Here is a 25645-nt window from a genome sequence, read left to right on the forward strand (position 1 = left end):
CTGGACTGGATTGTTAAAATATAAACTGTGAATTCTTGGCTTGATGCATTCCTCTTTGCCCAAAACCAAGGTTTTGAGCACAAGAGTATTGCCAAATTATTTCTGCATATTTCTATAAAATTCCAGGATTTCAAGCAGTAGAACAAAAAACTCAGGTTTGCATTCTGAAGCAAAGAACCCAGGCATAGATTATGTCTTATTCTCAAGCATTGATTATACACTCAGATGGCAGAGTTTTTATTCAGCATGTGACTAACACTTAAATATGACCCAACAAAACCATAATTTAATTTAATTTCTCACCTGGGGAGGGAAGTGCTGATCTGCACCCTTGGCAAAGCTGGAATGACTTCGACAGTGCAGCCATTGGTCTTCACTCCTGGCAGATGGTCCAGAAGGCAATCACTGAAGACACCAAAAACTGAAGTATGATAACCTGAGTTTTAGAAGAAAACATCAGTTGTGAATTTTACTGTTTTCTGGCAGGTCTTAAGTACTAAGCTTACTGGTCAGGTCTTGTCAGTGCATCTGCTACCCAAAACACCACCTTCTCCACAGGAAAATCTTCTCAGGACACATAATATGTACAGGACTTTCAAACCCCTGAAATAACATTTATAAGTACCTGACAATGTACAAACAACACATGTGTTCACCTCTGCATCTGTGGCATGTAAAATAAAAGAAATTGTAAAGAGCCTCTGATTTCTGCATTACAGTAACTTCTGCAGAATTCTGTACAAGATCAACATCACAAGTCATAGCATGGACACCATTTTATACCTCATCACCAAATTCACTGGTGCACATAAAACATGTCAACCTCCAACATACGTTCCCTATTTCCTCAGAAAAATGTTTATAGGAAAGAATCTCAACTGCATCCAGAAGGAGAAAAGAATCCTAAAGGAAATTATTGATGGAAAAAATATGCATGCATAAACACAGACACCTGCCACAGAAGACCACAACTTCTGAAAGTTCAATTTAGTAGAAAAATACCTCTCCACTGATTCCTTACCAGGCAGTATTTATGAGTTATATCTGAAGGAAAATTTGATACATTGACACACAAAAAGCTGCCAAGTACAGAAATCAACTCCTCTACTTGCAATACATTTTTAGTACGTGGAACTCAAAGGAGACAACTACAGTACAAATGTTCTGAATGCTTTGATGCTATTCTGTATTCACTGAAATAGTTTCTGGGGAAAAAAAAAATCACATGAAAAATTGTTTTATGAGCAGACACAAAAGCACTTAAGAAAAATTCAGTGAGAACAGAGTTTCTTCAAGTTCAAAGCCATAATCTTTTAGTGTTTAGCTTTACTAAAATGGTTCTTATCCTGTATCCTAACTTTGTATTCCAGGAAGACATATTTAAAAATGTGATTTGGTAAGATGATTCACTCCTACTACATGTTGAATCCATCCTCTCCACATATGCCTCCTTTTCTAGGTCTGCTCATCTTTTGTAAAAGGTCTTTAATTTTCTTCCTTACTACAAACACTGTTTTATTTAGGCTTATTAAGGAAATGATATCTTGACTGCAACAGGCCATACACCCTGGCTAAATTGTTTCCACAGAAGCAATCGGCAAAAATTTCTGTAATCTTACATGAACACAATTAATTAAGGAAAAAAAAAACCCTGCAAGATTATCTTCTGCATTCTCAAGAAAAAAGTTCAAGTAATCCTCCTCAGAAGCTTTCCAAATGAAAGCATTAATAAAGGGGAGCTGGATTTCATTATCCTCGTCCTCGCACACATGAGATACTCCAAGAATGTGCTTGTTACTGCTGCTGCAACCAAGTGATTCATCAGGCTGTTTTTAATGAAGCCTGGTACAGGGAACAGATTCCCTCTTCTGCTTTTTTCCTTTACTTACTGAGGAGAATTCAGAGTGGTGAACACACACGTGGCAAACAAAGCCATGCAAGCCACAGAGGTGTAAAACTCAGGTTGTTTTGCCCACGCAGAATGACTGGAGCCATCTCTTACCATTGACAGTGATCTGCCCTGTGGTTTGGGGAACACCAACAAGAGTCACAGGGTAGAGACCAGATTCTGCAGGGAGGGAAAGGGCAGCAGGGAGAGATTCAAATTCTACTCCAGTTGTCAACAGACCCTGAAAAAAACACGTTACACAGATAAATCCATTTATGATATACACTTACATTTTTATGCTACATACTTATATTTTAATCCCATGCATTACATCAGCCAAACTTTTATGATTTATTCCAATTTACTCATAGCAGTTATTTTGGGGTTCAAGTCGCAGTGACTGCAGTGTGCATCCAGAATTACAGCAGGATTTGTATTCAACATGGAAACATGTTTCAGGAACTGAGCTGGGAATGATGTATGAAAAACTAATAAAAATTTATACCCAAGCACAGTAAAAAAGTCAGAGATATCATCCGCATAGTGCTGTTTTGTACCTACATTTAATTGTACCTGTGACTTCAACTTGAATATGTGATAGATTTTGGGCAGTGAAAATCAAACATCAATAGCAGGTCTTGCTTAGCTTTAATTACCTGGCCAAAATATGTTTTCTAAGGGGAAAAAAATATTTTTATTTACAGATAACAGAAGAAGTTTAGCTTAACCATCCAACCTAAACATTTCAGTGAGTTGGAATAAAGCTGCTGAACTGATCTCCTCTCAAGCCTAAATGCCTGCAGTTACTCCTTTAGTGTCAGAGAAATCTTTTAGCATCCTAAATTTAAAACATGAGACAAAACAAGAAACTAAGCAGAAAAAAAAAAAAATTTAAGAAACTTCTGAACACAGCATTACTGTTCTTAGTAGACTGCAAGTTTTCTTTAAGCTTGGTTAATGAATTTAAGATGCTTGAGCATAGAATGTACTCTTGAAAGTAAATTTGATTTTGGAAAGTTACCAGTTGTTTTCCTATACACATATTTATTTTTATTTTTAAATAAAGATGTTACACAAAGAGCTCCATCAAGTAAAGCAGTAAGCACAACTGGATTAAATCTCAACTCCGTGTGGATGCTTCATGAGAACTGAGAACTCTATTAAAGAGGAACATGCTACTTTTGTGAAGACAGATGAAAAAAACTCATGGTTTGAGCCACAGAAAAACACATAACATACACAAAATCTGTAAAATCTTTGTCCTAGCAATTACTTCTTTGTAGACTTGACAGTCTTGAGGCAACAGCTAATTCACCCAAAGCTACTCTGGCTTTGTGGAAAACTGCATTAGAGAACTCTGTCCTTGAGACTGCACAAAATTCCATTTCACCATTTTACTTGAGTTGTAAGTAAATACTCTGTCACACCCTCATTTCTACTGAACTTTCATTTTCCTCCCATTTCATGTGGAGACTTCAGCTGTCGGAAACATTCCACAAAAACATAAGTAAAACCTAACTTTGTCTTTCTATATATTCACCACCCAGTGTACCAGAGCACTCAGACTTTTTGATTCCCACATTAATCCTTCCAGTGGGATTCACCCCACAGAAATGGGATGAACATTCTCACTTCAACACTGATGTAGTCCTGCTGCTTTTGCTTTAGCTGAAACAAATCTTAAAACACAAACAAAAGGTGACCCCATACACTCTCCAGAACTCACTTTTAAAACAGGTACAGAAAGCTTTTTTATTTTAGTCTCAAAACCATCGATCTATCACCTATATTCAAATGGCCTAATATTCAAATACATTTGAATTATTCAGGATTCACCTCAACTAAAAACTTTCATCCAAGGACTTAAAGTCCTGCAAAATCAGTGATAAAAAACCCACAAGCCCTCCAATATATTGTTTACTATCAGCTGTAGCAAATGTAAACAAACAAAACTGACAGAGACCCCTAAATATTCTCTAATATATAATGCAAACCATGAAAACAAAGGGATTTTTTAAAGAACAAACACAATGCAAATGCCAAAACACCTGCACTAAGCACACACTAAACTATGGCCACATGCCTGGGCTAGAAACTGAAGAGCCTGAAGTGCACTAATACAAAAAGAAGAAATCAGCATTCAATTCCCCCACTTTCAGACTTCTACTGTTCAGTAAAACTTCCAATTTTTTAAAAGTAAAGATATTAAGAAAGCATTAAAACTCATTGAAATGGGAAAAAAATATATATTAAAAAATCAACTAGACTTCAGATTTCCACACATAAATTGAAATCAATATACTTACCGTTAAAACTTAGGCCACACAAGTCAGTTTTAAAAGACAGTAACATATCTTAGAACGTCTGAAAGACGATTTCAAGATCGTAATTTGCTGAATCGGACGATTCTGCTGCAATATTTGCCCAACATTGCCCCCTGGTGCCTAAAATTTCGCAGTTTAACAGTGAAAGCCTAATCAAGGCTGAAGTACTCTCACATCCATTAAACAAAACATATCAGCCACACCACCAAAAGTAGGGAGATGTGTTAGATTTTTTCTCCTGAGAGTTTTATACGTTATTTCAAGTAGTAATACTTAGTAATCATTTAGTCATCACTTAGTAATCATTTCTCTTTGTGACCCTATAGGAAAAGATCATCCAAATCCAAGGTTTCCTCCAGGGAATGTATGAGTGACACACACAGGAAAAATGTTTACATTTCTTTGTATTCTTACAAACCAATTTAAATTGTCTTAGAGTGAATATATGCATGCTTTTATCACAGCATGTCTTTCAATCACTTCAAATCTCATTTTAGTTTTAGAGGAACAAAACAACTTGCATGTAAATGGCAGCATTTGGGGATGCTGTTAAAATAACATGAGTATGTAACTGCTTTTTTTAGGCTTTACTTACCAATCCCAAAATGCAATCATTCTTTTTTTAAAGTAACACGACCTTCAGAGTTAGTTTTCATGCTGAACATACTTGTATACGATGTTGTCAAATACTTTACACAAAAACTGTCAAATATTTATTTACAGGGAAATTTCTCCTACTATTTCTAATATGGTTGTTTTAGGCAGACTTAGAAAAACACCAAACACAACTATTTTTATTCTTTTTCCCCCTTCACCTTTCTGTGTACATTCTTGACTAATACAGTCTCCATTAAATGCAGTGTAGCAATAAGTAAATATTCTCTCAAGATGGCAGAAACAGCAAAAGATGGGAACTCAGGAAAGAGCAGCTGATGGAAACAATTTAAACCATCAATTTTAGATGGTATTTTTAAACATCAACATAGAGCTCTGGCCTAATAGCACAGTTTTGAAGTTAAAAAAAAAAAAAAAAAAGAAAAAGGCAACAGCCATTTTTAAAGCATCATTAATCAAAATACCACACTTAATCGTGTTCAATTAAATACAGGTCCAAACAGAGGGAGAACTACAGAACAAATACTTAAATCTTGAATAAAGACTAAATATTATAAATTACAATATTCTCATGGGTTAGGGTAGTATATTTTTGTTTCTTGATATCTATTTATTAAGTATGGTTTACACTGTCTGTAGATATTGTAGCTTTCTTGGAACCATGGCTGTATTTTCTACAGTAGAAGAGAAAATGCTTTCCCTCAATATGTTACATTGCTTCAAAATTTCTCAGCTTTTTTTTCTTGGTTTTAATAGTAAACTTGATAAACAAAGATGAAAAAGTAGTTAAAATCTTAAAGAACTTAACGTATTTTGAACTGCATCTTCACATGTATTTTAGTAGTAGATCTCACCACACTGTACTGTGGTTTGCTGCTTTAAGCATTTGTCTCAAGATACAGAATAAATCCACTGGAGATTTCCCAGAATTTTTTGGATTTTTTTGAAGGCCTGAAATGTGAAGGTCATTTTTTCCTGCATAGAAAACCAAAGTAATGGCAGAAACTGCAAAACAAACTACAAAAGAGCTGGAGGCCAACACTCACGTACCTGAACAAGTCTGTACAGAAATCAATATTCTTGGCAGAAAAGGCCAAGTGGTGGCACTTATTTACAGCTGAACATCCCATCTCCAGGTGACTTGAGCTCCAGCACCAGCACGGCAAGAATATTCTGTCTAATCTATCACAGCCAATTCTAGTAAGGCTCATTTTTGTCTCTCATTCTGCTAAGCTATCTGCAGTGTTTTATTAAAGCATTTGTTCTGATCAGCCCCAAGATCTCTCCTACTTCACTTTATTGACTCACACAGTTGTGGGACCCAATCACTTCCATGCTCCATAATTAAACATTTGTCATTTTACAAACACTACTGCACCTTTCTTTGGATCAGCCTTCTAACTATATGGACAAAACAGAAACAAGAAATAGAAAAAGACAGAAAAGGAACACAGAAATCAGGCAAGAATGAAGAATAAATACCTCATGAGAGTCCCAAATCAAAAATATTCATGACAGGAAATAAAGAGTAAAAACAACAAAGATGGGCCAAGATCCTTGAGAACAATAAAATAAAACAACAAAGAAAATTGATTTTTCAGGGTTTATCATCTGAGCTACACTAATCAAAGTCTTGTGTCCACAGCCTCATGTCAAGTCTAGAAGTTCAATGCCTTTTACTTAAGCACACCTCAATTAACCTACATGGACTCAGCATTAATACTTCAATTAATGAAAAAGCTCAGAAAGCCTTTTCATGGGGAATCATTCTCCTTAACAACCTGTGCTCAATACTAAGTTGTTTACCATCACAACAGAAATTCAACAAACAGAAAGACATAGTAGGAAAAGTACCACGGCAAAAGCTTGGATTTCATTTAACATGGAATGAGTGATCTATCAAAACAAACAAACCTAAATTGAAGGAAAGAGGAAAATTGTAAAAAAGAAGTAAGATTATAGATTTCAGGACAGTTACATATGGATGTATGGTGGACCATGAAAACGACAAAGAAAAATGAAACCAAGCAATGGCAAACTCAAGGAAGATTGGAAACAGGCCTGAATGAGCAGTCATCCTGCAAAGGTGAGGTGCTGAGTCAGGCAGAAGGACAAAAGTTGTGGGACAAACAAGCTGAAACTGCCACTAAATGACAGAAAAGGACATGCTGGATATGCAACTGAGTCTGTGAGAGTCAATAATCTGAAAGAATGTGATACGTGATGAGAAATCAGACAAGAAAAAGGTATGGAGACTGCAGGCATGAGTACATGTTAATAATAAAACACACCCTTTTAAAACATTAAACAACACTTTGAATTATTAAAATGAAAACAGAAGAGTTTATTCTTATGATGAAGTAATATCTATTCCCACATTCTAGAAAGTTCACAGATGAGACTGGAAAATCAACAACTTAGGTTGGAAGGAAAGGGTAGAGGTTATCTTGTTTAGCCCAGTGCTCAAAACAGGGCTAACTTTGGTAGTAGTTAAGATTTTTCACATCCTGTTCACTCAAGTTTTAAAGATTCCTGAAGATGGAGGTCCCATCTGGACATCCAGTCCCAGTGTATGATCCCCCTCATGCTTGGAAAAAGAGAGGGTTTTTATAACAAAAGTTTCCTATGACTCTCACCTTACACTGGGCATCTCTGGGAAGAGCCCAACTCCCATTTTTACTGCACTTTCCCATCCTGGGATTGAGGAGAGCAGTAGGAATTACTCCAATATTCTTCTCCTCTACAGACTCAACAGATGTCAGTGTTTCTGTCATTTGGGGAGCTCCAAACTGGCCTCAATTCCAAAGAAATTGTCTCTAGAATTCCAAATCCAGGGGAGCAGGCACTTTCCTCAACTTGCTACAGTCTTGATACTGCAGACAAATCTACCAAAATCAACCAATTTCTTCCAGTGAGCCCACATTTGTGCAGAGCAGAATTTCTGATTACGTTAATCACTTCAATTATTTGCATCTAGTTTGCAAATTAATTCCTCTTGTGCTTACCACTGGAACTGGAATTCAGTGTTAATTCCAAGACAGAACTTTATCACGACAACAGTGAAGAGAAGCATTGGTGATACTACAGCTCAATTGCTCAGGGAATGGATGTTGTGCAGATCTATGCAAATAACTGCATTCTGAGTTCTTGAGTGTGTGTAAGCACTTGGAAGAAATTTCCTCATTAAGAAACTGTCCAAGTTTTTAAAATATATAACTACATCATTTCTTACACAATACAAATTAGACTGTAAATCAAAATGTTCTTAATCAATTAATTCCCACAGAGACCTTTCTGATGTGAAGCTTTACAACTACTTTTTCTATTAATTCCTTAAAAATTTGAGTACTTCTGTGAGGGTGAGAGAAAATGCTGCTGGAGAAAGTGGCATGTAAGCTTCCAAAAATTAATTTTATTGTGCTGTAAAAACAAAATCTTTGGGCATGTTCATTTCCCATGGAAAAACACTTCATTATATGTGGTTTATTATCAGTAATTTAGGTCAACTTGCTTGACCAGACACCACAGCAGACATATCAATAAAAACAAAACCCAAACAAAAATCATGAGCAAATAAATGTACCCTGATTCAATTAGCTTGACAGAACAATAGGCTCTAAGAGATGTGATTTATTTTTAAACCAATATTAAAGGTAAGAACAGTTAACAATAAAGGAAAAAGCTGGATTAGGACTGAGTGGCTATTAAGTTGGTCTGGTAGTTAGAGAACTTTTAACCTTTAAATGGGTAACAATTTTTTATAAATCCTGTTAGTTGGAATAAAGAAGGGGAAGAAAAAAATCCACCACAACTGCCTTTTTTTTCGGGATACAGTGCAAGCAACCAACTGAAGCAGTAGAGAGCTTGGGCTTGATCCTTCTAACCTCACATATTTCTCCAGTGGTTTAGCCTTTTTTTCACTCCCTTCTGATCATCTGACATTAGAGTGTTTTCAAATAACATAAATCACTGGGAACAACAAATCCATGAGCTGTAGTTTTTATTAAAACCCAAAGCTTCTCAGACCTAACTATTTTAGTTCATCAGGTTTTTAAATTGTAGTCAAAACAGGAATTTGCAAAGGAAGGATGAATGCAGGCTTTTAAACTACAGGAGCAAGTGTACAATAATTATTAGGTTTCAGGATATAATTATTACTTGAAAACCAGTATATGTAAATCACATAGCAGGAATTCTGTTCAATGCAGAAATGTTCAGAATTGATTTATGGGTCAGTGCCAGTAAAGCACTTAAACACTCTGAGTGGCAGAGATTTTTCTTTTCAATACCTCATCACCAACAAATATGAGAAAATTGACAACACTACACAGTTAAACTGAGGTTATGCTGGCTTAAACCACCTTTTAAAAGTATTTATAGAAAACCATATTTGGAAGTCTAAATGAGATTCTTCTTCATAAAAATAGCAGAAAGAGAAGATTTAGAAAGATGCATACCATGTTTTCTACCCGGAGCTCAAAAGGCATAGGGTTGTACACCATCAACTGAACTTCACATACATCTCCCTGGACCCACTGGAAGTCTACAAGAAATAATCACAGAATTAAGGCAGGAATTACCTAATCATAGTGTTATAAAAAAATAACAGCAGCTGAGCAGTCAGATTGCTATAGTGCTTAATATCTCTCTATAATCTTAACAGCCCAAGTACTACTCAAGAGCATTGTGCAGCACAAGCTGTAAATCCCAGGCAAAGGAATAGGTTAAAGGACTGGAAACATTCATTAACACAGCAATAGTGCTCTAAGGACCCAATGCTTCATTGGCAAAATTAACTCAGGCATCAATTCAAAACACTACTTAAACACATTCTTCATGTTCAACACTTAAAGGCTTCCATACTTGGAGTTAGGTAGAGCACACAGGGCCTTGATATTGGAGACTTGCATAAGAATCAACCAGGTTAGAAATAAATACACCAGGAAGAAGGAAATTACAAGTCCTCCTATAGACACAGCTGATGATATGGAGTATATAAAGAGACACTGAAGTAAAGTGTGTCAGGTAAAAAGATGTACTTGCAGTTTATATCTCACCATAAGAGACATGTTCAACTTTAAAGATACTTCACTCTGACAATTTTAATATTTTCTTGAGTTTCATAATTTAAAGAGATGAGGCTGCCCATGGCAGGGGAGGTTGGAACTGGATGATCTTTAAGGTCCCTTCCAACCTAAACCGTTCTGTAATTCTGTGGTTCTGTGGGAGATTATGAAGGTCAGCAGCAGAGATGTAAATTTTGAGTAATTGTTCAATGCAGAAAGATTACTTTATATCAGCACTTCATAATCTTTTCAGCCCACAAGTTCTTGTCTACCTTCCAGATTTCTCACAGTGAACCACATGCACCTGAAGTTCAATGTGGCAAGATTCTCCCTGCAAGCTGAGGATCTGCAGTCCAAGTAAACAAAAGGTGGTTTAATTACCTTTGTTAAATAAATCATGATTATAAGCTGAATTATAACATACATGGATTCGTTTTTACTAGTTTACCCAATGATTTTAACATACATTGCTAACAGTTTTTTACTAGAGTATTAGGAAATGTCCAGCAAAAACCTGGATTATCAATATTAAGACTTTAAAGCACAGTTGAAGCCATCTGTACTCTAATTGTACATTCACAATCATTTACTATCTGATTACATTTCGCAAGCAATATTAGAGAGCTCAAGGGAGATATACTTAATGCAAATATTTAACTCCAATTAATGCTAGTGGAAATTAAACACATACATCCACAGATGTTAATGGGTTATCTTACTGAAACCTGAAAAGCAAAACTGTTGATTAAAACAAAACATTCAAATTCACCATGGTAAGAGACACTCTGTACATTTCTTATTTAATTACTTATTAGTGTCCATGATGTCTTATGCATTCTGCAGCCCCCAAAACAGCCAGTGACTGCTCTGCACAGGTACAGAGTTAACCATCGTGGTTTACTACAGCAACAGAGGCACCTGCAGTAGCACAGCAGCACTGCAGTCCTGAATCTCCACATTCTAATAATTACCACACTGTGGACTGTCTGTTCTGAAAACACAACCATCCAACAGGGCTCTTCAGCCACCGGACTCGTCCCACCAGGTTTCATTTATGCCAATGATGTCAAACCTCTGGGACTGGGCCAAAGCTTCCAGCTGGTGTTTGTTCCTCATGCTGTGTGCATCAGTGTAGAAACATTTCAGGTGTGGTACCTTGTAAAGCAGATTGAAGGATCCCTTTAGGATCCTCAAGTTTTGGCACAAAATCCCATCGCTCATCACTGGAGAGCTTGGTTTTGTCCCCTTCCCCCTTCCAAGCTAGTTCAAAGCTCTGTCCATGAGTGCCACTAGCTCCTGTGCTAGAACTCTTTTTCCCATCTGAGAAAGACTCATCCTGTCAGGTAACAGCAGGCCAGGTGTTTATAGATCATCCCATGGTCAAAAAACCCCACATTTTTTCCATTGACACCAACCTCGGAGCCATGCATCAACCTAACGGAGCTGCCTGTTCCTATCAATATTATTCCATGCTACTGGAAGGATCAAGGAAATCACTCCCTGTGCTCCTGATCCCTCCATGAACTGTCTAGGGGCCTTGAAGTCCCTTTTGATTGGCCTCAGACTTCTCTTTGTTGTTTTGTTGCTGCCAGTCTGAACAACCAACACGAGACAGTCATCAGAGTGTCTTTCTAGACTGGAATTTTCCAGTAATGTCCCTTACCTGAGCCCCTGGGAGACAGCGGACTTCCCTGTGAGTTGGGTCTGGTCTGCACATGGGGCCCTCCGCTCCCCTTAGAAGGGAGGGAATCTCCTGTTAGAACCACCCTTCTCTGTTAACAGAGGAGGTTCTGATGCAGGCTCCAGGTGGTGTTGCTTTAGGAGGCCCCTCTGTCCCAGAAGGACTTTCACCCACCTCATCAGGTGTTTGGCCTTCTCATTCCAGAGCCTCACCCCTGTTGTAGAAGGTGCCAGTCCTACCTGTAAAATTCTGAGGAGGGGAAGGAACCTTCCTCCTGATACGTGCAGTAACCTGGTTCCATCCTTCACCTGTAACAGACCTCTGACTAACAGTCCCTCAGCTCATCACCCTGCTGGGTTCTGAGTCCATCTGCTTCTCCCCTGCAGAGACAGAGAGGTGATCATTCTACTATAACCTGTGCTTGTCAGGCACAGTGTCCAGTTCTGGTCCCCTCTATTGGTTTTGCTCAGCCTGGTTTTTGGTAGCAGGAGGGCCATAGAGGTGGCTCCTGTGAGAACCTCCTGGAAGTTTCCACCATGTCCAGCAGAGCCAATCTCTGATGGCTCTGAAAGGTGGACATGCTGCTGGCGACAACGGGGCCAATGAGAGAGGTTGGTAACACCTCTGTGATGACATATTTAAGAAGAAAATCCAAACAAAGTCAGGGAGTTTTTGCTTCTAGTCAGAGAAGAGGAGGAGGTGAGAACATGTGAGGGAAAACAACCCGGTGACACCAAGGTCAGTGGAGAAGGAGGGGCAGGAGGTGCTCCAGGCGCCGGAGCCGAGGTGCCTCTGCAGGCCGTGGTGCAGCCCATGGTGAAGCAGCTGTGCCCCTGCAGCCCCTGGGTCCATGGGGGATGCAGAGATCCACCCACAGCCCCTGGGGATCCACGGGGGATGCAGAGATCCACCCACAGCCCCTGGGGATCCACGGAGGATGCAGAGATCCACCCCCAGCCCGTGAGGATTCCCGGGGAATGCAGAGATCCACCCACAGCCCGTGGAGGAGGTGTCCGTGCCGGAGCGGGTGGATGCCTGGAGGAGGCTGTGATCCAGTGGGAGACCCGGTGGAGAGAGAGGGCCCTGCTCCCAGGCTGGAGCAGCCTGGCCTTGGAGCACTGGACCCTGTGGAAGGAGAGAGCCATGGCACAGCAGTTTTGGGAGGGCTGTGTGCCCGTGGGAGGGGCTCACACTGCAGCAGGGGCAGTGTGGCTGCTGCTCCTGAGAGCGGACCCACGGCGGGGAAGTTCACAGAGAACTGTCTCCCGTGGGAGGGACCCCACAGCCTCACAGGGGAGGACTCCTCTCCCGGAGCAGTGGAAGGAAATCTCGGTGATGAACTGACCAGACCCCCATGCCCTGTCTCCCTGAGCTATCTGTGGGAAGGAGGGAGGGGCTGGGGGGAATAGGTATTTTTAAGGTCTTATTTTACTTCTCATTATCCTCCTCGGATTCTGTTAGTAATAAATTCACTTTGTAACTTTAAGTTAAGCCTGTTCTGCCCTTGAAGTGTTTCTCCAGGTCCTTATCTCAACTCATGAAGTGTTCGTAAATTTTTTTTTTCTTTCTCTCCTCTGCCCAGCTGTGGCAGGGGAGGGTGAGCAAGTGGCTCTCCTGGGTGCCTGGCATGGGGCCAGTGTCAAACCACGACATCCCCACAGTTGGGAAAGACACAGACTGGAGAGGATCCCAAGTAGCACCACAAAGGTGATCAAAGGACAGGGGAACCCAATTGATAAGGAAAGAATAAAGGAGTGAGATCTCTTCTCTGGGGTGAAGAGAAGGCTCAGGGCCAATATCATCACAATATTCCAGTACTTAAAGGGCTGCAACAAAGAGGACAGAAGCTCTTTCCTCACAAGGAGTCACTGGAAGAAGATCAAGAGTAACAGACACCAGTTGCACTGAAACAGGTTTTATTTTCTTATTAATTTTTTTTTTGTTTCAGTAAGAACAGTGATTCAGTGGAACAACCTCCCCAGGGACATGATGGAGTCTGAATCAATACAGGTTTTTGAGATGAGATTGAAATCCCCTGTGAAAAATGTGCCAGGGCAGTGCTACAGAATTGTTTCCTTGGGGGAAAAGGTTTTGAAAGAAAAGGTAAAATGAGCTATATTTGTATCAGCTAATACAGGTATGACAGAGTTGCTGGATTTACTAACAGAACTGTATTATATATTCCTTCTGCTTTAGACTATCAGCACTCAAAACCAACAAAACACTTCATGTCAAAAATCAGTAGGTTTATTTTTCACAACTAGCATGCTATTAAAGCAATTTAACTAGAATATAATTATCCCTGTTATTGTTTCCAATCAGAAAAGCTTATCAAGTTGAAAGCTGAAAACATTTCAAGACTTTCTAAATGGCTTTTGTTTCCCTTTGGTTTGTCAGTGCTTGATTTGCTTTGCTGTAAAACAATAATTTAACCAAAATATGGAGTAGTATCTCCATGTAAGAAAAACAGTTCATTTGTTATTGTTGTTTTTAATTAATGTTAAATACATGCCATTAAAATACTCTCATTAATTTTGAAGTTAATAATTCCTCAGCTTCTTTCAAAGGAAGTATCTGCTTTTATTTTCTATTTTCTTTTGTTCGCTGAACTTTAAAACATTAAAGGCTTTTAGCAGTGACTGCAATGTGTATATACTTCAAAAGACAAACGCTGTACAGGATCAGAAATAGTCAGACATCTCAGGCTAAATAAAAACCTAGAAGAAGAAAGTTCACTGTAAAAATGTAAATCTCCTACAGTACACAAAGCACCGAAACAGATCCTAACCAGTTCAAAAATGCAGGTTCCTTTTGTATCCATCAAGGAATGAAAATACTGCATTATACAACTGTGTGACAAAACTAGGAGTAAGGCTTTATTTAAATGAAAAAAAACATGATACAGTATAGCTAAGAGATTAAATGTTGAAAATTTAATAGTGATCAAACTTCCAATAAATTATTAAGAGAAATCAAGAGAGCACTTTAAGATGTTCCCCTATGTGTACATTTTTTAAATTTATCCTTTCTCTTTTGAAACTGAAGTAGTGCTGCAGCAAAGTCACACTGAGCCAAGTCCATCCAAACTGCCAGATAATGATCCCTGCCTCCGCATATCCCAACTGTTCCTGTTTCAGCTATTTACTGAAAATACGCATCACCACAAACCCAACTAAAAAACATGCCTATTTTCCTCCCAGGGTGAGGGATATCACCTTAATCATAATGAGGGTCCTCAGCAGGGGCATAGCCCACATATGTTGGAATGAGGAAACCACACAGAGATTCTCTGAGAACTGGCCCTGCAGGCCAGGCACAGTCCAAATGAACAAGGAGCCAAGTTAAGATAAAACACGCTGCAAATTTCTGAAGTTTTTACGATCAGTTCTGTTCCACGGGCACGCTAATCTTTTCTGTGCTGACATTAATGCCTGTGGTAAAAATTACCACACACGTGATATGAACAGAAGCAACAGAAAGAACTACCAATATTTGTAACTTAATCCAGGATTTCAACAAACCTCTAATCTTTTTCAATGGCATGATTATTGCACTGAAAAGCTTTATAATCTTTATTAAAAGAAAATTACTAATATTCCTAACAGGGTTTATAAACTTTTTCTTGTCTGAACTGTCCTTAAGTAAAAGGGACTAATCAGACAGTTCAGCATTCTGAGTTTATGTTAAATCAGAATAGGAAAAGGAAAAACCACGACAGTGCATTTTGCTCAGGGCACTGAAACTGTGGTGGCTGCCAAGCAGAGCATGTCAGAACTAAGTTTTCCCTGAATTCTCTTTTGTTTGAGAAGGAAATAAAACTAGTTTATCTCTTCTCAAAAATCAGTGTTATCACCTATGAGACTTTATTCCTCTTTTGAATATGAAACTGTGCCCCCGAGAAAAAAGATTTGTTCCTTCAGGACTTGAGGCTAAAGAACTGGTTATGTCAAATAAAAGACAGCAATGTTCAGATTTGCTTTCCTTGACCACAGAGGATTCTCTCATTTAACAAAGTAACAGAAAATACTGCAAATTGTTCTTACCTATTTTTTTATTTCGTTCTTCCCCACGACTGTGTGCAATAATTGGAGAATATATGAAGGGGCTTTTGGTTGATACATTCTGACCAAGTAAACTTTTCACTTTGTGAGGTCGGAGACTGGTTGGGAGGTTCAAGAGCTTCACAGATCTGTTGAGTAAAAATAATTTCTAATTATTTCATTTATTCTATTTTATAACAGGTGACTCTGTTAAAAATGAACTGATAAATATGAAATGTCAGTCTGAGAATAAAATACCTGAAATGGAACACTTGAAGCAAACATCTACAATACAAAAGGAAGTAACACCAACCCAAGGAAACTGCAGTTTCAGAAAGGTCTCAGGAAACAAAGGCAAAAATCTTCTGTAGAAACCAACAAAACCAAAATTAGCCAGAACAGTGTTCTGAAATCCAGCTATTAATTTTTGAGTGCAGTCTGAACCACAACTCCAGTGCAGAAAGCAGCTGAATATTTAACTTAAATCCAAACTAGAATCCAGACAAAATTTCACTGGACAACATAACACAAATAAACAAACTTCTCCACAGTTAATAAAGCTGATTTCAATACAGTGAAAATGCAGAGTTGCTACTGGAAGGAAGGAAGGAAATATCCCAGAAATTTGAGTAGGTTTGTTAAACAACCAGAAAGAAATTACAAATAGACAGAAAACAAATTATTTATTAGATTACATCCCTGTTGGACTCAATTCCCTACAATGCCATGCAAGGAAATCACTGCTCTTCCAATGCTGAGGGAAATTAAAGATGAAATTTTGGGCAGATGAACAAGCAATAAATTGGTGAATATTCAGTAAAATCAGCAGCATTATAAAAACCTGTAGGACACCTAATTACTTCAAATCAGGAACTCAGCACAATAAAAAACATATATCAATATCACACTAAGAGAAAGTAGGCACACAAGAAACCAAGATAATATGTTTCTCCTGAAAAATAATGAAGCTGTAAGAGTAGCACTACAGAGACAAGTTCTCTCTGTGAAACAAAACACCTGATAAGAATTACTAAATAACACTAAAAGTAGTTTGGAACAAGAAATAAATCACATCCATATATTATGTGTTGGTGATACTTAGTGTCAGCATCGAGATCATATGCAAAATCACAGACAATGAACCTGAGGAATAAGAAAGAAATTGTAAGAGACCCCTGATATTTCATAATTTAAAACCTCTTCTGATAGAATTTTTTTACAAATTAGAATGCAACTTAAAGCAAAAATGTGAATTATACTTATTTGAGGAAAGAAACATTGAATTTGATAAAGAGGTAACAAAAAGGAATTGTATTTTATATACAGCGAAAAGTGCTTTGGCTCCTTCATAGTTACTATATAAATACTGGTGGATAACCTGCTTTACCTGAATGCATGACAGTGGAAGGAAAGTTCTTCAACCACGTATCAGAGAGCTGTACCCTCACAGGTCAGACATAGAACATGGCAGATTTTTTAATTCCTTTGTGTGAAAAGCTTCAGTCATGTCCCCTGGCCTGACACCACTGAATGCAAATGAGTGACAATTAAGAATTACTAACTAATTTCACTAGCTACCCAGAAGATCAAAATCCTGTATTTGGAAAATGTTAATTAAAAACAACCTTACTTAGAGGGGAAAGGAAAATATATTTTTTTAAGAGACCTCACTATACTAAGTAAACAGAGGGAAGGGAAAAACTGTCACTGAGTAAATTTGAAGTAGTAAGAAAAGTATGTAAGGACAACTAAAAGCAGCAGTGGTGAAAAGGAAGAAAATTTTCTGCTTTTAAGTATATTAGTAAGACATTTACCTTTAACACAGGTAAATTATAAAAATGGGAATAATGCATTTGTTATCTGAGAAAATACTAGAAGATGATTTCATAATGAACATGAGTAACAGAATACAAAGGTTTTGTCATGCCAAATCTCGTCTATTGCTTTTGAAGTACTGGGGAGAAAAGGTAACAGTGCCACTGCGATCCTATTTCACTGTGGCATTTCCATGTCTGACAGTATTTTGATTAAGAAATCCACATGCAAAATAAGCACCCCACATGAAATGGATTAAACTCATAGACCATGAAATGCCAACAGTAAATAGAAGTCATCCCCATCAGTAAATGTGTGTTTCTAGAGGGCTCTAGCATGGATTGAATCATAAGCTGAAGTTATTCAACATTGATCAAAATGACATTTCCACACATTTATAATTGATGTCACAAAAATTAGCACAATTTAGCTGAGAGAGCTCTGCAGTCCTGCAGCACAGCTGGTTCCCAATGGGCTGGAGAGCTCTACACCACCAGATCTGCTGAGCAGATGTAACCAGAGGCTTTATATCTAAACACAATTTTATTGGACTATGAATTTTTATGGCTATGGATTTATAGAAAAGACAAGAAGGAGAAGGAGAGGAGAAGCAATTCTTAAATGTTAAATAAGTTGATGCTGGGTTGCCCTCCCCATGGCAAAACAGAAGCAAGTACTCCCAATATTCTAAGCCCAGCCAGGTCAAGACAAGTTGCTAATGCAAGTGAATGTGTTTGTCCCCTTCTCTCAGCATACAAAACATTTTAAATGACACAAAGTCTCTCCCACTGAAGTCATGGGAATCTCTTGCCACAGTTTTGCCTGGCCTGTTCTTCCAATCTCTTCTCCCAGGTAAAAAGCGACAGGGTAAGAGGAAATGGCCTCAAATTGCACCAAGGGACGTTTAAATTCAATATTAGAAGAATTTTCTTCATGGAAAGGGTTGTCAAGCATTGGAAGGGGCTGCCCAGGGAGGTGATAAGAGTTACCATCCCTGGAAGTGTTGAAAAAATGTGTGGATGTGGCATTTGAGGACATGGTTTAATGGTGAACATGGTGGTGATACTGGGTTGATGGTTGGACTTGATCACCTTAAAGGTCTTCTCCAATTTTAACTATTCCATGGTTCTCTGATTCCATTATTCTAAATGCATGACTCCTATAAAAAAGGATTCAATCAGCATTTGCCTCATCTTCCAGACTTGAATTTTCTTCACAGTTCAGCATGTTCTTTTCTGAATAGCATTATCTTTCCTTCAAAAAGGAAAGATTTTCTTTCAGTCTTCTATTATTGATGCCCAGTGGCTGCTTTCTCTCTGACTCTCTCTAATGCTTCATGCCAGGCTTTAACCTAAACAAGTTATAATTCATTAGCCTGACTGTATGATGCGCCTGGGCACAGAAAGGAACTGAGATTTAGAATAGGCCAGTGAAGGTGCCAGCTCGAAAATGCAGCATCTGGAAAGGGAGAGTAACAAAAAGCATCAGTTCCAGGTGAGTTCCAAGCTCCATGGATGGAGACCGCATCCAACTTATGGATCTTCAGTACTGAAGTGATCAAGTATCCAACTAAAATCTCAGCAAAATACTTTACTTCAATTGACTAAGAAACTGTTCGTTGGGGTTTTAGGAGCTCTCCTGGTTTTTTTTTTTTCTGTTAAAGGAATTTTCCCCATACATGTTGCTAGGGGGACAAATGGCTGGGTACTTAAGAAAAACAAAGAGCTAGCCACTGAAGTGGGGTGCATCTGGCTACTCTTTTGTTTCACCTGGCTGTGCGGGCAGTCGGTCCCCGGTGCTTGGACAGAGAGAGAGGCTGCTTTCTTCGGCTGCTTTTCCTTCTGCCAGAGAAAAACCCCGGGATCCCAAGGCCACCTTTCCCTGCCCCTATGGGAGCCGGGCTGTGGCCGCCCTGCCCCCGCCGTTGCTTCGAGCCTTCGCTGCGTTGTAGCCGTGCTCGCCCTGCCTGCCCAGACCTCCGGGGGGTTCCCTGTTTGGATACATCTCATCTGCCACCCGGGATTTGTGATCGTCCCTGCTGTTCCAGCCTGCCGTTCCAGCCTGCTGTTCCCAAGGGTCCGGCTGGACACCGGGATCGGCTGCCCAGGGGTTTGTGAAGCCTTTGTTCCATCCCTTCCCGGGATCCCAGGGCACCGGTGCCGCGGGTTTCCCGAGCTCGCTCCGGAGCGCCCCCTGCAGCCGCGGGGGAACCATCGCACCTGCCCTGCTCACCGGGAGCCGCCAGCGCCCCTGCCGGCTGCGAGCGGAACTGCACCCGAGGGGAAAGGGCCTGACAGCCGAGAAGGCTGGCACTGGGTTTGTGATTGTTTGCTGTTACTGCCATGGTTATTGTTGTTTGTTTGACTGGTTATATATATAATAGTAAAAAACTGTTATTCCTATTTCCCATATCTTTGCCTAAAAGCCCCTTGATTTCAAAATTATAATTACTTGGAGGGAAAGGGGGTCGCATCTGCCATTCCAAGGGAGGCTCCTGCCTTCCTTAGCAGACACCTGTCTTTCAAACCAAGACACTGTTGAAGGACAGTTCTTCAAAAAACAAAACTTATCTCTTTCTGAAACTAAAGGCCACGAAGTATTTTCTGGTCAAAGGCTCTATTTTTGCTCAAGAGCTTCTCAAAACAATTTGACATTTTGGGATTTTTTCATGTTCCTGTGATCAACATGCATAAAGTGAGATGACTGCATCCTTTCAGTATCCTTTAAAATTTGACAGGTACTGTGAAAAAGTCAAAGATTGTGTTCTGGTCTTACTTCACGATAGGCAATTTGGTGAAGGGAACAGGAGGTAGCTTCAAACCATCTGGAAGAGTGATGACTTCCATTGTCCCAGGGCATTTTGCCGTGTAGCTTTCCAAGCTCTGCGTGACATCTTTCTTTTCTAGAAAATAAAATTTAAAATTATTTCAAGCTCACATTTAATTATGATGAGGTTATAGCCTTTTCTTGTACAAAATAACTCTAATGGCACGCCAACTAATTTCTGCATTCAGCACTTGGAGTTAAGCTCAACCTCAACAGATGGATCAAATATTATTAAGTGACCTTAAGGAAAAGAGTTTGGTAGATTTCTCAGAATTTTTCAAGTGCCAGTCTATACTTACTTTTGTTAGGTTTTTTACTGTCAAAGTACAAGTTTCTACAATTTCATCTATTAAACCTTCAAATACAGACAAAGCAATCAGCCTCACACATATTATTAATAGTAGCATTCTATGGGAACAGGCCCTGCTCTGAAACATTAGATGAAATAATATCAAAGGCAATGAAGAGAAACAAATTACTTTCAATGTTAACTTGTGTGAAAACCATCTAATCCTCAAAATAATTGTACTGTGTTACGCTACTAAATTATAACAACTGGTAAGAAAGGTTTTCTTTGGTTTTGCTTAAAAGTACAAGAACATTCAAATAAATATATATCATTGGGGTTATCTTCAAGAATGTGCAATGACTGCTTATTAGCTTTATCCAGCAATTATTTTCAACAATGTATCTGTGTCTCCAGAAAAAAAAAAAAAGTCTATTTGGAAATACACAGCCTCAGCACAAAATTATACTTGATCTTTATGGTCCTTTCCAACCCAAACCTTTCTATGATTCTATGATTACCTCTTTCTCTGATGAAATGGGAGTCTGCAAACAGACAAAAGCCTGAGAGTGTTTGTTTAGAAGGAAGAATGAGGCAGCTGAAAAGACCTGTATTATTTTAAAATGAACATTCACAGAATGTTGGAAGGCACCTTGAACCCCAACCACCCCCCTCTGCCACGGGCACAGACACCTTCCACTAAACCAGGCTGTTCCACGTATGTGCTACCAATAAAAATAATTATTCAATATCTAAACTGTTTCTAGGAAATACTTAAAAGATCAAAATACTCAATGGTAAAACTAAATAGGAAAGGGGAGGGTGATAACAAGTAGTTATCACTAGTAGTACCAAAAAAACTGCTTAGACAGGTGTACTGGGTAATGCAGCAAGCTTTTGGTAGCAAGAGGTGGCCTTTGGGAGAAGACACCAGGGTATCTCCATGATAGAGCCCATTCCAGCCAACTCCAAAACAAATCTGCTGCTGCCCAAAGCTGGGCCAATCAGTTATGCTGGTGGCACCTCTTTGAGAATATATTTAAGAAAGGGTAAAAAATGCTGCATAGCAGCTGTGAGAAGGAGGAGTGAGAAAAATGTGAAAGAAACATCCTGTAAACCATGCCAAAAATACCAAAACCTGTCTAAAACACCATCTTGGCCCTTGAAAAGCGCAAACATCCAGCAATGCTTGTACTGCCCACATCAATCCAGCTTGGTCTGTGAGTTCTACAGCCACAAGTGTGTACTCCTTCAAAGCAAATAAACATTGATTATAATCCCCTTCACTATGGAATTAATGCCACATAACTGACAAATTGCCTTGTTTGTATCTATGTTTCACTGAACAGTCTCTTGAGCCATTCCCCACAGTTTAATTGCCTGTAGGAAATGTTCCCAAAACCACATTAATTAGACATCCACATACACTCAGAGCAGTACAGCACAGTCAGGAGTTGTCATGGTTCAAGGCTGAGTATTACCATCAAAATTTCAGGTTATTTGCCATATTAGGAGCAAGGGCACATAGTGCAAGCAGATTCCAGCGAGATGGAAATCTTCACAGCTACCAGACATGATGAAGGTAACACTACAGAATGTGCTTAATTGTGCTTGAAACCGAAGGTCTGTCATTCCAGAGCACTGGCTCATTCCCTAGTGTGAAACATGCTCGAAGAAAGCAGGCTGCCATTTGTAAAAAGAATTTGTTTACAGATTTTTGAGTCGTGCGGTGATTCCATGGTAGCAGCTCCATATACTTTCTGGGAAGACAAAGCTAAACCAAACCATTTTTCCATGTTGATGTGGTGTGAAGCACAGCTTTAAACACTGGCTGCCAGGCCAGCAGCTCTGTTCCTTTTCTTAGCACCACATCTCAGCCAAGATGCTGAAGGAATCCACATCAGCAGGACACAATGAGAAGTATTCACGATGCAAAAGAGCTGCCTGATCCTGCCCAAGAGCCAGTTCTGAAAGCAAACACTGGAGCCTTCTCCCTCGAGGAGCACCTCAGCTCCCTGATCTGTGTGGCCTAATGGTTACCAAAAACCTGCTACAACAATTGCAGCTCTGAATTCTCACAGCTTCTGGCTGCCTGTCATTGTGTTCTGATAGAATCTCCTGGGAGGATGCCTTGAACTCCTCAACCGCCTTCCTGACCCACAATTAGGAGATTTCTGTGACTGTTATCACCAGCACTTACCTTTTCGAAGAGACAAAAACCAGCTGCTCTTGGAGGTCTTTACCCATCTGGTGCCTTCATGCTTGTACAGATCAGCAGGAAGGCAACCACCACTTGATCCTGTGACCTGTGAATTCACCTCAACAGCTTTAAAAGCCTGTCCTGCAGCTGGGAGCACTACTGGATACTGTTGTGTAGGTATTAGAGACTCATTTACTGAGTGAGGAGTGACAGCTTATTTTCTCATCTGGATTAACTATGTTCACAATTTTTTTCCCCGCAGTTTCTCTCCAGACTCACTGAAAGACCAGGATCACAGAATGGCTGTAACCAAATAAAGCTGAGCAAAGCCACTGTCAGCACTGGCACTCGAACACATTCTGCTCAGTTTGATCAGTATAACCCCATGGTAGTTTCCCCATTGCATACCAAATTGGTTTTGACTGCTTCTGACCACCGGAAATGTAGCAAGTCCACCCATATTCTTGGAATTTCATTGCTTAACTACTTCACAACAACATAACGAGCATTGGGTTTGTGTCCAAGCTGCTTCAAACCTTCTTCTAATATGAGAACACAAAAATCTGAGAGCTTCAGGTGCACAGTCAGAAACCATTAGTGATTAAAAGCTACTAAATGTGAAAAAGACAACTTTCTCCTCATTTCACAGTCATGTGGAGCAGTATTTCACAATAATGGAGCCACTGAAAAAATCAGACCAGGACAGGACAGAAGGTCAGTTATAGACTAACATTTTTAAGCCCTTTAGCAACTGTGATTTAACAGTATCACACAAACAGCAGTTCATGTCTTGGCAGATAACACAGAAAATGAGAACACAATTGCTTTAACTGTAGATTTTAGCTCTTTAATATTTGAAAAAATTTAAAACAGCTGTACTCAGATTCAGGCACTACCCATTGAACACTAAGGCAAATAGTAAAAATGCAGCATTTGTTCTTTGGCAACAACTGGTTGAAGTTGTGTTGATCACATCATGGTGTCCCTTGCAGTACACCTAGAGCCAGGTGGAATAAAGAAAGGGAACATTTCATGTCTGACCCACCAATCACATTGGAACAACTTCATTTCCTCATGCAGCTCACTAAAATATTGAAAACAAATAGCTAAATACCTTCTGACTTCAATTTTACCTCAGTGATAGGCGCAGAATCAACATTTTAACAAAAGCCCTCATTGCCCAGGGTGCTTTGTGCTGGCTGAGATTTTTCCTTCTCCCTTGAAAACACTGAATAATGGTCACAAAGAAGAAGTCTGAGGGGCGTTCCTGCAGCAGTCCCGACCCAACTCTTTCAGGAAAGACTCAAACATTTCCTTAATAAATTAATAGTAATATATAACAAGACAGAAAAGTCAGTCTAATGACAGAAAAAAAAAAAACAAGAGAAAAAGTAGTTTTTGCACCCATAAACATAGATATGGCCTTCCAGTGCCTAAAGGGAGCCTACAAGAAAGATGGAGAGAGACTTTTTACAAGAGCATGTAGTGACAGGACAAGGAGAAATGGATTCAGACTGACAGAGGGCAAGTTTAGATAAGGTATTAGGGAAAAAACTAGTTACTGAGGGTGGTGAGGCCCTGGCACAGGTTGCCCAGAGAAGCTGTGGCTGTCCTATCCCTGGAAGTGTTCAGGGCCAGGTTGGATGGGACTTGGAGCCACCTGGTCTAGGGGAAGGTGTCCCTGCCCATGGCAGGGATGATCTTTAATGTCCATCCCAACCCAAACTATTCTGTGATATTTCCTTCACACACACACAAAAAATGAAAATTACCTGGTGAGCCTTTTGACAACTAGATAAGAAAAAAAGTCTGTATCTGCTTCCCTACTATCAAGACATAGTGTATTGTCTAAAGAATTTCAAAAAGGCCACAAACTACATTAAGACCCTCACAAAAGCTGCAGTGTAAGTTGAGTATTCATGGACAGCAACCACCACACGCTTTTTACTCTGCAGTTAATCACAGATTGCAGGGGTGTGCAGAGCTCCTCAGACCCTTTCAGGTAGTGCCTGAGCTCTGGTTGGGGCAGATGCAGACGGACAGGGAGCACCACATTTGTGTACTCAGGCCATCCCCCTTCCCAAGCTCGACCAGGACAGAGGTGTGAGCAAAGCACCTCAGCAAGACCTGCACGATCAATCCACTCCTGCAGCACTTGGGCTGTGGGAGCTCAGCAGAACAGAGCAGCTCATCTGCAGGCAGCACCACCTGCTTTTCCACCCCATTAACTCTGATGGGGATTGGGTGATGGCACTTTCTACAGTTTTAGTAACAAACAACACCTCTAATATTTTTCTGAAAAATACATGGAGCAAGAAACCACAACTTCAAACTGCTCAGAAATCTGATACTTGAACAAGCTGCTTTGAAAGCAACACAGGAACCCTGGGTGTTCATCCCAACATTGTCTAGTGCAATAAATGTGTGTGTTCCCGACACAGACTCCAAAGCTGTTCTTACGGAGAAAGGCACTGGCAGTCAGCAGAGAGTATGAATCCCATTTCTTTAAGAAATCAAGCAACATAAATCTCTAAATAAACACAGCAGAGACAAATAAAATTCACTGTTTGACACAGAAAAGAGCAGAAACTACAGGAAAATAATTAATCTATGCTACCCAGAGATTAAGACCTCCTTTCATGAATAGAGCATCATGAACTATATTAAAGAGACTGACTCCATCCACACAAAGGATTCAGTTATTTGCTGTGTAATAGCTCATCTTCGAAAACTAAGTTCTCAATTTACTGCTAACTTTGAAGGAATGGGGAAGAAAATAGTATTTTAGACTAATAAAAATAGCTGTCTTTTAGAAGCAGAATGTTTTCAGCTTCTAAAGTGACTGCCACAGAGAAAAAGAATGGGAAGAGACTGACTAAACACATCACAGTCTTCCATTACAAG

General features: G+C 39.5%; 1 protein-coding gene across 8 annotated transcripts in view; it reads right to left on the reverse strand.

Moving 5' to 3' along the window:
* The window catches only part of TRAPPC9 (trafficking protein particle complex subunit 9), a 460315-nt gene that overhangs the window by 395306 nt on the left and 39364 nt on the right, over window positions 1–25645 (reverse strand). For all 8 annotated transcript variants that reach the window (XM_048286362.1, XM_048286363.1, XM_048286366.1 and 5 more), the window contains 5 exons: window positions 20205–20331; window positions 15618–15763; window positions 9285–9370; window positions 2003–2129; window positions 304–436 (listed from right to left, as the gene is read on the reverse strand). In XM_048286362.1, the coding sequence (XP_048142319.1) occupies window positions 304–436; window positions 2003–2129; window positions 9285–9370; window positions 15618–15763; window positions 20205–20331 (619 nt within the window). The remainder of the gene's footprint in view (window positions 1–303; window positions 437–2002; window positions 2130–9284; window positions 9371–15617; window positions 15764–20204; window positions 20332–25645) is intronic.

This window comes from Corvus hawaiiensis, chromosome 26 (assembly GCF_020740725.1).
Source record: "Corvus hawaiiensis isolate bCorHaw1 chromosome 26, bCorHaw1.pri.cur, whole genome shotgun sequence".
NCBI classification, from domain to species: domain Eukaryota; kingdom Metazoa; phylum Chordata; class Aves; order Passeriformes; family Corvidae; genus Corvus; species Corvus hawaiiensis.